We start from the raw sequence: 15129 nt of genomic DNA on the forward strand, positions 1-15129 counted from the left end.
GAGAGAGAGAGAGAGAGAGAGAGAGAGAGAGAGAGAAATTAGAGGAGGAGTTGAGTTGGGAAAGAGGCATGTAAACAAAGTATAGAGAAGACGAAGTAAAGAAGTCTTGTTTGTTTCGGTTTTAAGTGTTTTTTTCCTTCTAATTTTTGGTTTATTGTGCGCAACTTGCACATGGGACGTCCGAGTTTTTTTCGCTCTTACCCGAGAAGGATAGGTGTCAGATCTTAGCTACCATAAAATTAGGGGTGTGGCAGAAAGACAGCAGTAAAAAGGAGCCATAGAGTAGCAGTTGAAAGGCTGCAGAAAAAGTCAGGAGCCCGGAGAAGGGGGCAGGGGGCAGAAAGTGGAGGTGAAAGCAGACGACAGAACATGCTTTAGAGAGAATGAAAAAAGTTGAAAGGAGAACATTTTAGAGAAGAACATTTACCTTCATTGTTAGGTTCCGAACCTGGGACCTACTGAATGAGAGGCAAACACGGTAACCACGACAGCCCCCCAAAAAGTCTTACAATATAATGTTTATACACATATCATTAAATTGAAAGACAGAAATGCTATAGTTGCGCATGTGGGTATTTCTTAGCATACACGCAAGAATGTTCAGCAGTGCATTTGAGTATGAGACAGCACAGACAGACAGAGAAGTGATAGAACAAACAATTTTTTTTTTCTCGGAAGGGGAGAGGAAGCATGTTTAGGGATTCAAAGAAGACAATTCATGCAAAAGTTCCTAAGGCGTGTGCACACATACAATAAACATTTTGGATCAAGTTGAACTTAAATCTAAGTAATATATCTGGACCAGGAAAGCTTTTCCATCAAAAGTCACAATACTTACATCTCAACTAAAGCTTGTAAACTCTTCTCCCCATTTTAAAATAAAATTGTTTTCCGTGAAGAGCAATTAAATTAATTAAAATCCATTCACGATTTTTTTAACACTTCATTCATACAAAATTCATTTTAAGTAAAAGAAAGAAGCATGTCAAATAAACTATAAATAATGTATCACACAATGGGCTTATCCACTTCACATACCTCATATCCCTTGCCAAGCAAAAACTCTGCAAGATATGATCCATCCTGAAACGAAAAGCAAAAAATACATTAGAATGGTAGTCGTGAAAATGAAAAGCTTTCCTTTTCCTGCATAAAAAAATGGGTATGGTCAGTATCAATGGTAAGAAGAGAGATTGGGCATTTCTTTAACATTATTTAGCATAGTTTATGAATAATTAAACACCCAGCACTGTTGTGGTGAACATTAGCCCTGTGTTTTGAGAAAAGGGAAAACATTGAGAGAAAGGGAGATGAGAAAGAGAGTACACTTTGGACCCTTCTTCAGGAACAGGGTCACTAGACTTTCTCTTTTTTAAAAACTTTACCACATGCTCATAACTAGCTCCCTAACTGTAGCAAAGCTGATCCACGTCATTCCCACGCTGGGCAAACCAGAGCCAGCAGGCAGTGCTATCGCATGCAGGGGGTATGAACCAATAGTATCCTTGTTGTGCTTCAATCTAAATTTAAAACATAACGTTACTCCTGAGTCTTAAAACTTTTCAAATAATCATAGAATGGTCAAACTAAACATAGCAAAATTTTCTAGTTCTATCTGACAACAAATTCCCTTCCCAAAGTCAAAGATTTTCTGCCTATACTTCTTGTACACAGTTGAAATTGTCCTACTGTCTTGGATAGGTGGATGTCTTGGACAGTGTCATTAAAATATTTCTTAACACAATAGGAGAGGTGGGAAGTGATCGTTTGTACAGTTTAAATTGTCTTGGACGTGTGGCCATTAGAGCAAGGTTCAATATTCTTTTAGAAAATCAGAACAAAATGAACAAAAGAGGCCCTTTTTAAGATATAAAAAAAAGGCCATTGTAAAATGTATCATTTATTAACCAGTTTTCAAAATTCAAAACAGGATTAAATTTTCATTTGCACACAAATCAATGTTCCCTTCAAAATAAAGGTAGAATGCTTTGAAATTCATCTGTCTTTGCTAACTAAATAAGTTTCTTATCGAAAGTAGTAAAACCATGATCAATAAAGGCTTACATGCTGCTGACCTCTGCTCCCAAAGATTTTAATACGTTTGGAGTATTGAATATTTTGCTACAAAAAAAATATCAGTACTAAAGTCTAGTTACAACCTAATGAGAGTATCGGTCTGGTCAAATACTCCTCATTTTATTCTGACCTACTGGGCTTTGTCTTGACTCATGCATTGTTTCACACAGAAAATCAGCACATTCCACTTCAGTCTACCAAGACGCGCTGAAGGCCACCGCAGCAGGGATGAAAGCATCTTCTAATAAAAGGTGGCCTACTCTACCATACTGAGGCCATGGCAATGTCTTGAAGCATGTCTTCACCCTCCGTCATGAGATTTTCTCTTTCATCAGTGAGAGGGATCTTAAGGGCTCTGAACAGTTTTTGGACAAGACAGCTCAGCTTCCCCACAGACATCAGTTCTCTTCTCAATGACTGGAACCTATAGCCACCAGGATGTGACATAACCATTACGGACATGGAACCCCATGTAAGAGCATTCGAAGTGAAACTACTGTTGTAGAGAAACAACTGAGCAAAGGAGCATAAAATTAATGTCACTTTTCCCATCTCGACCAGTGTGAGGCTGCCCTTTTTGACACCAAAGAATGCGTCAAAGGATAAATTCCTATGATCACGCTTCTTCGACGAGCAATCTCACGTCCAAGAGCTGAAAATCATTAGCACTCCTTTTGATAATCTACATGAAGATGGCCCTTCTGACATCCAGTTGGAGTTGTTTGAGCAGCAAGCTTTGGACTCTATCCAAGTTCAAGTGTGTGTAAAGGCATATATGACAACATGGTACACAACTACATCAAAGAAAGAAAGAGAGAGACAAAGAGAGAATTAGTAGATATGCTATTAAAGATTTTTTTTAAAGTCAAGGTCAGTTAAGTATGATAAAGAGTTGTCAATGGTATTTGTAGACAGTTCAGTATATGACCTCATTTTATGCCACAACCTTGTGGGCCTTCTCTGAGCTCCCAAGTGGCCTACGCAGCTGAAAAGGATGCCAACACCCTGCTCTAAAGTTTGTATTTTTTAATGCATCAAGCTCGGACAATGTACTGACATTACTCAACTCAAGCTTGGCACAATCAAGCCTTCAACAAAGACAATCAACAAAGGTTAACATTATATCCTGAAACAACAACTCACAGGCTCCAGATTTATAAAGGTATGCCTATGCAGAGGTTAGACACGCTTTTTAAGAAAAATTGTACTTTCATTAATTTTCATCAACCAGTTCCTTCGAGAAGATAACTGACATAAAAATATACTCAGAGGCTAATTAGAGCCATCAAACTGCTCCAACATACTACTAATAAATTAATAATACACTAACTGTTGAAAAAGTTTGTTTCTTGAAACTGGCCAATAATATCGGGTGAAAATAACCCGTGTCTCGCTATTCTCACCCCCTCGGCGTTTTACCGGAAATTACCCTAGAGGGATCAGGGCTGAAATTAGCGGGCATGACCCTGGGGGGGTTAGGGCTAATGCTCAACAGTCACGGTTGTTAGTTTGGAGCCAAATCCTAGAAATTTGGCTTTTTTGGTTGGATCGTGTCTGGCCCGGAGAATTTCATTTGGTTCTGGGGCTCTTTTTTGGCTCCAAACTCCAAATGTTCAAGAAGAAAGTGAAACAAGACGCTAGAAAAAAAGAAAAGAAAAATGAAAGTCAAGAAAAGAGCTTGGACTGTTTAATTATTACACTAGTTAACACGACTTTACGCCCTCGCCCATTCGGTCTGAATAATTTACAACCCTTCTACCGTCGTGCAAGAGCATTAAAATTTTATTGTCTCGTGCTTGTGTCTCGTTACATTTGTACACGCTCTCTGTTCCTTGAACCATAATTTATTGTGTGCAGGCAGAGAGTGAGAGTAAACAACGAATGGCCCGTCGGCCCCACATCCCGCTCAGTAGTGTCGGTAGTGAGCCTTTTATTACTGGAGAGGGGAAAAAGCGAACGGATTGAAAAGCGAAAAACGTGTTTACAATTAGTATTCGTTTCCAACCACATGCGGCATGCGGTAAGCCACCAAGGGCCTAGGTGATTTTATCGGCCTGCGAGATGTCGGGGGGTTGGAGAGGAGGGGTGAGAACAGTAGAACAGCGAGTATGAGTATGAGTTATTCTCAGGGGAGAATAGCAAGACATGGTCCGACATGGATGGGTTATGTGAGAATAGCGAGACATGGGTGTTATTTTAGGCAGCCAGATTCTAGACGTCTATTATATTATATCTAGATATTGATATATATATAGATTCTATATAATAAATAATACAATTACAAGTAGATCTTGATCTAGAAATCTAGATCTAGATCTAGATATCTAGTAGATCTAGATTAGATCTAATTATAGTCTCTAGATATATATTATTCTAGATCTAGAATCTAGATGTTAGCCTTCTAATATTCTAACAAAGTCATCAAGTTGCAGTAAGAGAAAAGTATTTTTATCTCTACTTCCACTTCCAGATCTAGAATCTAGTATATCTATTTATTTGTAGTAAAAGCACTTACTTGGCCTGTAATTCCTGTGATAAGGGCTACTTTTCGTCCGGATGCACCGTTTTCACTCATTTTCGCTATCTAAATTATGATCAACACAAAAGCTCTGGACGGGCAGCAGGCTAACAGAAGGCTTGATCTGTTTACAACAAGACGTGGAATCAATGGACCTGCGAAGATATGGACACACCTATTTTATGTTAGACAATAAGCCACGCTGTCAATGAACAGAGCAATGCCATTGGCTGATCAAGTTATCTCTACGGACGCCAATAGCCTTTTTGCCAATCCGCACAGGAGAAGTATTTGATGCGGACCTGAGCTTAAACAAAATGGCGGCTTCCATGGTAAACACAGTTTATTCTCACTCTTTGCCGTTGAGAATCTAGACTTGTCATTCCATCAATGTTGTCTTGTCGGATGCCGATTAATGTTTATGACAAAATAGGCTACATACCAAGCGAAAGGGAAGAAATATTTCTGTGTTTCTTGTGAGGAGCACTGTTTGATTTTAATTCTCTCAAACTCAAGGCCAAGGCTCAACTCAAGTGACCAAAAATGCAAAGTTCTGACAAATATAAGTTTGACAGTTTTGTTTAAAAAGTAAAGAAGTCGCGTCTATCTCTTCTTGTCTTCAGATTCTCTAGATCTAGATATATATATCTTTAGTAACTATAGATCTAGGGCCTAGATCTAGATCTAGATCTAGGCCTAATAATAAAGGCCACCTCTATTCTCACCCGGGATGAGAATAGTGCAGGCTAGTCTTTTTTGGCTATTCTCACCCGGTGCGCGTTCACCGTTATAGCCTAGATCTAGGCCAACAAATTTTGCGTTCAACCTAAACCACAGAATTCTTCACTGTGATAACAGAAAAATTGTAGAATTCTGTGCCGTGAACAAACGTTCCATTACAAATGTAGCCTACTAAAAGCGTACAATTTTGTCTGTGGCGACTGTGGGCAGTGGAGAGAGAGAGAAAGAGACAGAGAGAGGAGTAGCGCGAGAACTTCCGGTCAAAGCAAAATGGCGACCCGCGTAGTTCGGCTCAATTCGAAAAGTTAAATAGCCGTAGCATCTTTGTAGACAACCAAATTAATTTACTTTTGTGTTTTAACATCATTTTTTAACTTTGTTTTGGTAAATTTGATCGTCCACACCGATAGACAGTATTCAGAAAGAGACAGAGAGAGAGAGAGGGGAGGAGTAGATCTTGCGAGGACTTCCGGGCAAAACAAAATGGCGACCCTCGTAGTTCGGCTCGATTCGAACAGTGAAATAGCCAAAGCATCTTTGAAGACGATCAAATTAGCTTACTTTTGTGCTATAACGTAATTTTTTCTTGGCTTTTATCAATTTGATCATCCACACCGATAGACAATATTCCAAAATGAGGAAAAGCAGGTCTTGTTTCGCACCGGGTGAGAATAGCCTACGCTGGCAAGTCTCACCCGGGGTGAGAGGTAGATCGTTTTTCTATTCTCACCCCGGATGAGAATAGCCACTTCCAATAATAAAATGCTATCTATTATTATTATTATTATTATTATTATAATAATCGCAGTACAGGAGCCGTACGCATAGCCACTTCGTTTTTAAAATAAAACGGTGTGATTATTCTCACCCCATAGAAATAGAATACTCCCACATTCATATTACGAAGTGACTAGTCTAGATCTAACTCTCCGAACGTTTTTGAAAATATATAGTTGAACTCTAGATTATTTCTCCGAAGAAAGTGGCTATTCTCACCCGCCCGGAAGTTCTCGCAAGATCTACCCCTCCCCTCTTCTCTCTCTCTGTCTCTTTCTGAATACTGTCTATCGGTGTGGACGATCAAATTGACCTAAACAAAGTTAAAAAATGATGTTAAAACACAAAAGTAAATTAATTTGGTTGTCTACAAAGATGCTACGACTTTTCGAATGGAGCCGAACTACGCGGGTCGCCATTTTGTTTTGCCCGAAAGTTCTCGCACTTCTCCTCTCTCTCTTTCTTTCTCTCTCTCTCCACTGCCCACAGACAAAATTGTACGCTTTTAGTAGGCTACAGTTGTAATGGAACGTTTGTTCATGGCACAGAATTCTACAAATATTCTGTTATCACAGTGTAGAATTCTGTGGTTTAGGGTGAACGCAAAATTTGTTGGCCTAGTTCTAGGCTATAACGGTGAACGCGCACCGGGTGAGAATAGCCAAGAAGGCCACCTCTATTCTCACCCGAGGTGAGAATAGTGCAGGCGAGTCTTTTGGCTATTCTCACCCGGTGCGCATTTTTTGCATCAAATTCAATTTCTAAAGGTAGAATATAGATCTAGATCTAGATATTAGATCTAGATTTTTTTCTAGATCTATCTAGATCTACAGATTTTTAAATGTGTGAATATTCAGATACTTCAGTTGTGGTTGGGGCAACATTCCCGGACTATTATACTTCATTTGAAAATACCTTCAAAAGGTACTGAGAGAAAACAAGACAGCTCAACCTTTGCAGTAACCTATTAAAATTGCATTTAGTCACCCAGCAAAAACTAAAATCCATCATGTAAAAAAAAAATCCCTCCAGCCCCCCCCCCCTTCACACCTTACACTCACACATGCACACATACACACTCACACACACACATACTCACACGGGCCACTCCATTCGTTTATTATCAACAAATCTCGAAAACGAAAACCGTTCGGAGAAATAGAGTTCAACTTTATTTTCCCAAATATTCGGAGAAATAGAGCCGGCCTTCATATTATTCTCACGCGTTTTTTTCGTTTCCGCCCTTTTTATTTCATTTAAATAGTTTTGAGTTATGGGATGTTGGGTTTTGACACTGATCATCTGGTAAAGATCTAGATCTAGAACACTCACAAAAAAATCCTTGAAAAAATGTTTCGCCCCCAAGCGGTATCCTAAACCTTTTTCAAGTCTTTCAACCAAATCAACAGAGCCCTTGTGCACAGCTGACACTGGTTCAAAAGACAGAAATCACGTCGGTGGCCTAGTAGTTAGGCTCTCGGACTCGCAACAGTAAGGTCGCGGGTTCGAATCCCGTCAGGGGCCCGACGTTGTGTCCTTGGGAAAGGCACTTTACACGAATTTTCCTCACTTCAGCCAGGTGGGAATGGGTACCCGGCTATTGACAGCGAAAGATCTTGTCAGTTTGTTAGTGTTTGAGCGCTTAATCGGCTGCTTGCACTGTATGCTTCCTGGGAAGCTGAGAATGTTTCAGAGTGTTCTTTGGTCTGCTGGGGTAATAATATAGTGTAAAGCGCATAGAGCCTGCTGTTGAGCGGGGATATGCGCTATACAAATGGTATCTATTATTATTATTATTTATAGAAAACAGACAACTTCATCTGAAATTTTTTCCTCTCTGGTTTCAGCAAAATCGGCCTCTAAATCGCTCATTTTGCGGTAATTTTGGTTGTAAATGAAAGAACAACAACACTACTACAACGATAATGGTAGTCCCATAGTTGTATTCTCAGACCAAGTGAGAATGAAATGGAAATTAATTCTCACCCGGAGTGAGAATAACGCCAGCCTTTTTTAAATGAAGTGACTATTTCTCCGAACACTCGCGAAAATAAACTTGATCTATATTTCTCCGAACGGTTACCGTTCTCGAGATTTTTTGGTTTTTTGCCGAGATTTAGGTGTCATCTTTCATTCTGCCATTCTACGAGGACTGGGAAGAAGCATTTTTTGCATTGAATTCAATTACTAGAGCTAGATCTAGGTCTAGAGCTTTTTAAATGTCTGAATATTCAGATACATCAGTTGTGGTTGGGGCAACGCTCCTGGACTATTATACACTTCATTCGAAAATACCTTCAAAAGGTACTGCGAGAAGTCACCCCTAAAGCAAACTCTAAAATCCTTCATGTAAACAAAAATAAAACTGAAGTGACTATTTCTCCGAACGCTCGGGAAAATAAACTTGATTTATTTTTCTCTGAACGGTTACCGTTCTCGAGATTTTTTGTTTTTTTGTCGAGATTTAGGTGTCATCTTTCATTCTGTGAGGACTGGGAAGAAGCATTTTTTGCATCGAATTCAATTTCTAGAGCTAGATCTAGGTCTAGAGCTTTTTAAATGTCTGAATATTCAGATACTTCAGTTGTGGTTGGGGCAACGTTCCTGGACTATTATACACTTCATTCGAAAATACCTTCAAAAAGATACTGCGAGAAGTCACCCCTAAAGCAAACTCTAAAATCCTTCATGTAAACAAAAATAAAACGAAGTGACTATTTCTTCAAACGCTCGGGAAAATAAACTTAATCTTTATTTCTCCTAACGGTTTCCGTTCTGGATATTTTTTTGGTTATTTGCAAGATTTAGGCGTCACCTTTCATTCTGCCATTCTGTGGGGACTCGGAAGAAGCATTTTTTGCATCGAATTCAATTTCTAGAGCTAGATCTAGAGATTTTTAAAATGTCTGAATATTCAGATACTTCAGTTGTAGAACTTGGGGCAACGTTCCCAGACTATACTGAATTTGAAAATGCTTTCAAAAGGTACTGCGAGAAAACAAGACTGCTCGACCTTGGCAGTAACCTATTTTGCATGTCATCGTCTTTAATGCCTTTCACCCCTGGCCAGGTATAGGCCACATACAAGCTCCTTCCATTTATTTCTGTCCTGAGCCATCCTTCTGAACTCGTTCCAAGTAAAAATCCAAGTGAGCTTCATCTCTCTCATGTCTCTTTCCACGCATCTCCTCCATGTTTCCCGTGGCCTATCCTTGCCTCATGTTCCTTGTGGGTTCCACTGCAGTGACTGTCTTTTGATGTTTCCGCTGGGCTTTCTTAAGGTGTGTCCCCTCACCCCCACGCCTCGTTCACACTTTACACACACTCACTCACACACGCGCGCGCGCGTGGGCCACTCCATTCGCAAATTATCAACAAATTTCGAGAACGGAAACCGTTCAGAGAAATAGAGTTCAAGTTTATTTTTACGAGCGTTCGGAGAAATAGAGCCGGCCAAAATAAAATCCATTCACGTCCCACGACGCCTTGTTCACACCTTATACACACACACGCACACTCACATGATACACACATGCCCACTCTCACACACGCGCGCGCACGCAGGCCACTCCATTCGCAAATTATCTACAAATCTCGAGAACGGAAACCGTTCGGAGAAATAGAGTTCAAGTTTTTGTCCCCAAGCGTTCGGAGAAATAGATCTAGAGCCGGCCTTTTTAAAAATGGGACGGTAAATTTTTACTTTCACTCCCTCACACAGATGCACTGCTTCGTGGAAGAAATACCAAAAACTGTCTCAAATCAATTGTCAAGAAAATTTCAAACCTAGCGGTAAAATATCAAATTATGGGTTAAAACAGGGGGATACCTTAGTATATTATAACCAGAGCTGGTAGTAACGGAGTACAAGTACTCTGGTACTTGTACTTACGTTACTATTTTCGGTACTTTTACTGTACTCCGGTACATTTTTGAAACCAGTACTTTTACTGTACTCCGATACTTTTTATAAAAGTACTTTTGAGTACTTTTTAAGTACATTTTGAGTACTTTGGTAGCTTAATGAAAGGGTAAGTGCAGGCATTTCTGATCATAATTTACGGAACAAAAACCCGATCAACCGCCAAGAGTTAAAAGTTGAGATCAATGAACGGCCCGTCGCCTCAAAGATCAGCCACTATCGTGAATGTGATCACAAGCGTTGTAAAACTCCTTGAAACGGTACAGTGTTTGCTCCAGACGGGATCACACCGAGGTGTGAACTGACCGATGCGTTTCTTTTCCCCAAACATCGCACTCGCATCTGACCTCACCACCTAAACTTACATCACTCCCTGGGTGGGTAGGGCCTACAAGTTCGCTCCAGGCGGGATCACATCAAACTGTGAACTCTTCCCTGACCATTGAAAGCAGTTTTTCCCGAATTCGCGAGACAACCTGAATTTTAATTAGTGTGGTCACATCGTAATGGTGCGTAACGACAAAGGAGGTTGGGGGGGGGGGGGGGGGACTCAATCAGAGATGGAAAGCTAAAATTGTTGGACAGGTAAAGGGGAGGGGCAACTGGATAAACGTAGATAAAGATCTCAAGACTCACGATAGGCTAATGAGTGTGTATAATATAATATTATTTATGGCATGCCTCATGCCACTGTGATTGGTAATCAAGGTTGACCACTCTTTGCTTGCCATATATGTCAAAAATCCACCCAGGGGTCACGTTAGTTCATGGGTCACTGTAGATTCTTCCTTGGCTTCATTGGCTAAGATCCCATATTTTCCTTGCTTCCGAGCACTGGGATCTTAGGCGGAGACTACTGTAGTAGACAATCTTTGGTTACACTACTTACTAGACTCTAGGAAACTATTGTATTTTGGTTTGCCGTTGGCGCTGTGGACTACACAGTGTGACCAAAATCTGTCAGACCACTGTAATCAATTGAAACTGAAACTGTGTTCTCAATGTGTATCTAACAATTTTTAGGCTGCCTAAATTTTTTTAAAACTTTTTTTGGGTGGTTTTTGCTTAAGGCTACATTGATTCCTTGAGGATTTGTTAATGAAGAATTCAATGCACTTTTCCATTTCTATGTGGGCCATTTTCATCAATTTTATGTTTTCTTAAGAGCAACTTTGTATCTACATTTTTCAATTTGGATACTCTTTCTGTAGAACTTTCCAACCTGTAGGACTGACTTAGATTTGATCACATTGTCTTGCTCAAACAAGTTCTATTCATAATATCACTTACCCACTAGTTGCGTCTGTTCGTTTGGGTTGTTTTTTGTTCAACTTCACGGACCATTTCCACTGTTCAGTGCGTACATTGTATATTCAAATGCTTTGTATACTGTTTACATTTTTAGTAATAAATAGCCTAATTTGTCAAATATACTGGATAAGTTATAAAATATGATGTTTTGCATAAGCGCTGAAGTGTTTTAGCATATTAGCAGAAAGTACTCAAAATGTACTCATAAGTACTTTTTTAAAAAGTACTTGTACTCAAGTACATTTTATAGGAAAGTACTTTTACTGTACTTAAGTACATTTTTTAGATTGTACTTAAATTTGTACTTAAGTACTTTTTTAAAAGTACTTTAACAGCTCTGATTATAACCCCCCTCCCCGATTTTTTTTTTTACCCCAGGGGGGCAGGGCCTGAAACCTCCCAATTAGTCCGAAGCGCACATATTACTGCACGGTTAGGCATAGTGTGATATAGCTCGATTAAGAGCAATCAAATATTTGAAAAACTATTAATTTGCAATAGAAATGAAGTTGGTATTCGTATTCAGCGCATCAATATGTAGAGCAAAATGGACTCTGGTAGCTAAGTATGAGACGGAAGGGAAAGTTAAAGAATACCAAGGGGACAAAAAAGTCTGTCTTTCCTGTGATAACCTGTCATAAAACAACGGGGACTACAGTAGTCTCCGCCTAAGATCCCGGTGCTTGGGAGCAAGGAAAATGCCGAATCTTAGGTGAATGGGATCTTAGTAGACGCACCAAGGGAAGAATCTGCGGTGACCCATGTTAAGGCTCACAACTGGTAAAAATGGTCTCCCTTCACTCTAAATCTAAATCTAAAATGAACTGACGTGTCCCCTAGGTAGATTTATCATTCTATGACTTATGGCGAGCAAAGAGTGGTCAACCTTGATGACCTATCACAGTGGCATGAGATGCCATTTTTATTTATCTTCCTATCGTGAGTCTCAAGATCTGCACTTATGCAGTTGCCCCTCCCTTACTTTTACCTGTCAACAACAATAGCTTTCCATCTCTGACCAAGTTGCCCCGCCTTTGTCCTTATGCAGCATTACGTTGTGACCACACCAATTAAAATTTAGTCTGTCTCACAAATTCAGGAGTAAAGACAACTGTTGCAACAGTCAGGGAAGAGTTTGCAGTTCGATATGATCCTGCCTGAAGTGAACTTGTAGGCCTGACCCATCCATCCTGTGATGTAAGTATAGGTGGAGGCTGAGATGTGAGTGCAACATTTGGGGAAAACGAATGCTTTGGTCAGTTCACACCTCGGTGTGATTCCGTCTGGGGCAAACAGCGCGCCGTTTCATCGAGTTTTACAACCCTTTTGTGATCACATTCACGAGAGCAACTGATCTTTGACGCAACAGGCTGTTCAATGATCTCAACTTTTCACTATTGGTTGATCGGCTGTGCCTGCCCACGTTTTTGTTCCATAGATTATGATCTGAAATGCAGGATCTTATCTGAATGTAGACCTTCAGAGTGGATCTTAGGGGTGACTTTTCTGTAGTAAAAATTTTGTTTTCTTAAAACAAACAGCAGGATCATAAGCGGTTGGATCTTTTGTGGAGACTACTGTATTATTTATTACCTCTAAAGACTAGCTGCGCAGTAACAATTGCATGTTGTGGGTGAGTGGCTGATTGTCTTGAATAGCCTCCTAGATGTGACATTTCTTGCTCCTTGGCTTCAGTTGCTACAACAGCAAATTTTTTACCAAAGTGACGAAGAAAATAAGACTCTTAGTGAGAAATGGTGTCCTGCCCCGTACATATTTTCTAACAATACTGGAGATTTCAGGGAGGCATGACCCCCCCTCTATTTTCTCATAATTTGATGTTTCACAATTAGGTTTGACAGAGATTTTCATAAAATCCATTGATTGTAGTTTGGCCCCTTTTATTTTAACCCTTTGAGCCCTAGCAGTAGAGCGTAAAGTTGTCAATATGCCAAGCCATACGGTTCTCTATTGAGTAAGACCCTTTTGCATTATGTGATGTAATTAATTGACCAGTCAGGACATATTGTAGTATTTACTGTAGCTAAGGCTTTGCAAAGATGTTTGTGTCCATAGAAGTTGTGAGTAGCTTGATGAAAAATTGATAATTTTTTTTTGCACGAAACATGCAGGTTGATAATGCACATAGAAAGCTGTCTTTACTGCACAGGATGTATTGATTAGTTTGAAGATAAAGTACTGTCAGGCCACAATGTTTCAAGTCTTTATCTATTACGTTTTTTTAAAGAATATAAGCATTCTAACTTAGTTCAAATATAGGCGTGAATTGCCCACAGGAGCTCAGGCAGAGGGGCGCAGTTGCCTCGGGAGGTCAGGGCTCAAACTCAAAGGGTTTATTCATCAGTTGGGGGCGGGAATGATAGTAACTTCTGAGCAGAGGAGCATAAAAATAAAGAAACTAAGACAATAGATTGTATTCTGATCAATCACTTGTATTAATTAAGAAAAGCAACAGCAGGAATAGAACAGGTCTGGTAATTTTGCTTTTGATGCTGTCAAGAGGACTCGGATAAAAAATCACTTTTGCTGTAAAAAAAAATAAATTTAAGATTGTCTTCATACTTTTATGTCAGTCTCCATTCTACTTTCCCAATAATTATAAGGGAATGTAAACAGTGCATTGTAAAAAATTATGTGTGGAAAGCAATTTATAAAGCTCATTTTACACTGTACATCTCCTGGAACTATACTCATAATACCATATCAACTTGATTTGATATAATAAGACAATATTGCCTTCTTTTGTTTATGATGTCAGTCGAAAAGCAAGAATGAATATGAGCAGGGAGTAACATACAAACAAAAATACTACTGTAAAATGATTAGTTCAAAAATAATATGCCATGTTCTTTTTTTCTCCACAGAATCCTTTTCATCTGAAGTGTCTGAAAGCTTAGAGTGAAGGATTGAAAAGTTCAGTCTCCTTCAATTCAGGAACAGCCTAGCATTTACAAATCAAATGACGCCATTCAATATTCTTCCTGACTCAGTCGAGTTTATTTAATAAACTGCAGGAAGTCATTGTGTATCATCAGCTGACACACATTAAAAATGAAGAATGATGTGAATTATTTCTTGGAAAGAATTGGAATGTTGAAATATCAGGAGATATTTCATGCTAAAGGATTTGATTTGGAGACTGATGTAGTGCATCTGACTTGTGTTGACCTGGAGGAGAGTCTGATGATATCCTCAAAATGGGACAGAGCACTGATTATAAAGCATGGTAGGATTTCGAGTAATTCCATGATTTATTTATATATTCTTCTTTTTATCATCTCTCTGTCCCCTATGACTGTTTCTTTTTTTCTTCTTTATTTTTACCTTTTGCATATGTACTGTTGAACATGTGTAAGACGAAATCACAAGGGAGCCAGGAAAAATTCCTTCTTCTTAGACATTTACCATCTTTGACAGGGGAATTTAGGGGGAAAGGGTGGGAGTTCTAGAGGCCCAGCCAGTGGGATCAAGGGTCACCTGTCCAGTCGGCAAGGAGTGGTCAAAACTTCACACCTCTCAAGTGTTTTCCTAGCCCCTCTGATAATGGCATGCATCAGTCCTACTACAGTCAAACATGTGTAAGACGGCCACCATTGTCAAGGAGAAAAAAGGCTTTATAAGACAGGTGGCCGTCTTAGGCAGGACTGATCAAGATGAAGAAAACAAACCATTCCTTTCTGAGGTCCCAACCGAAAGTAGCCGCACGGTTGTTGTTGGTTTGTATTTTGTTTAAACTGTTTTTGTTTTTTTATTTTGTTGTTAT

At 39.5% G+C, this 15129-nt stretch overlaps 2 protein-coding genes across 3 annotated transcripts in view; one reads left to right on the forward strand and one right to left on the reverse strand.

The window, feature by feature from the left end:
* LOC101851054 (GDP-mannose 4,6 dehydratase) overlaps positions 1–4771 on the reverse strand; it is a gene marked incomplete in the record, with an annotated part of 53623 nt that extends 48852 nt beyond the window's left edge. Inside the window, 2 exon segments of the mRNA XM_005101891.3 lie at positions 1039–1083; positions 4592–4771. Coding sequence (XP_005101948.2) covers positions 1039–1083; positions 4592–4651 — 105 coding nt within the window.
* A 77-nt stretch (positions 4772–4848) lies between these two features.
* LOC101851277 overlaps positions 4849–15129 on the forward strand; it is a 20070-nt gene continuing 9789 nt past the window's right edge. Inside the window, exons 1-2 of one of the 2 annotated variants that reach the window (XM_035970663.1) lie at positions 4849–4926; positions 14231–14592. In XM_035970663.1, the coding sequence (XP_035826556.1) occupies positions 14418–14592 (175 nt within the window). In that variant the 5' untranslated portion in view covers positions 4849–4926; positions 14231–14417. Of the gene's footprint in view, positions 4927–12417; positions 12543–14230; positions 14593–15129 lie in introns of those variants that run through there. The other variant, XM_013084575.2, reaches the window with a different exon arrangement.

Source organism: Aplysia californica, unplaced genomic scaffold (assembly GCF_000002075.1).
Source record: "Aplysia californica isolate F4 #8 unplaced genomic scaffold, AplCal3.0 scaffold00303, whole genome shotgun sequence".
Taxonomy (NCBI): Eukaryota; Metazoa; Mollusca; class Gastropoda; order Aplysiida; family Aplysiidae; genus Aplysia; species Aplysia californica.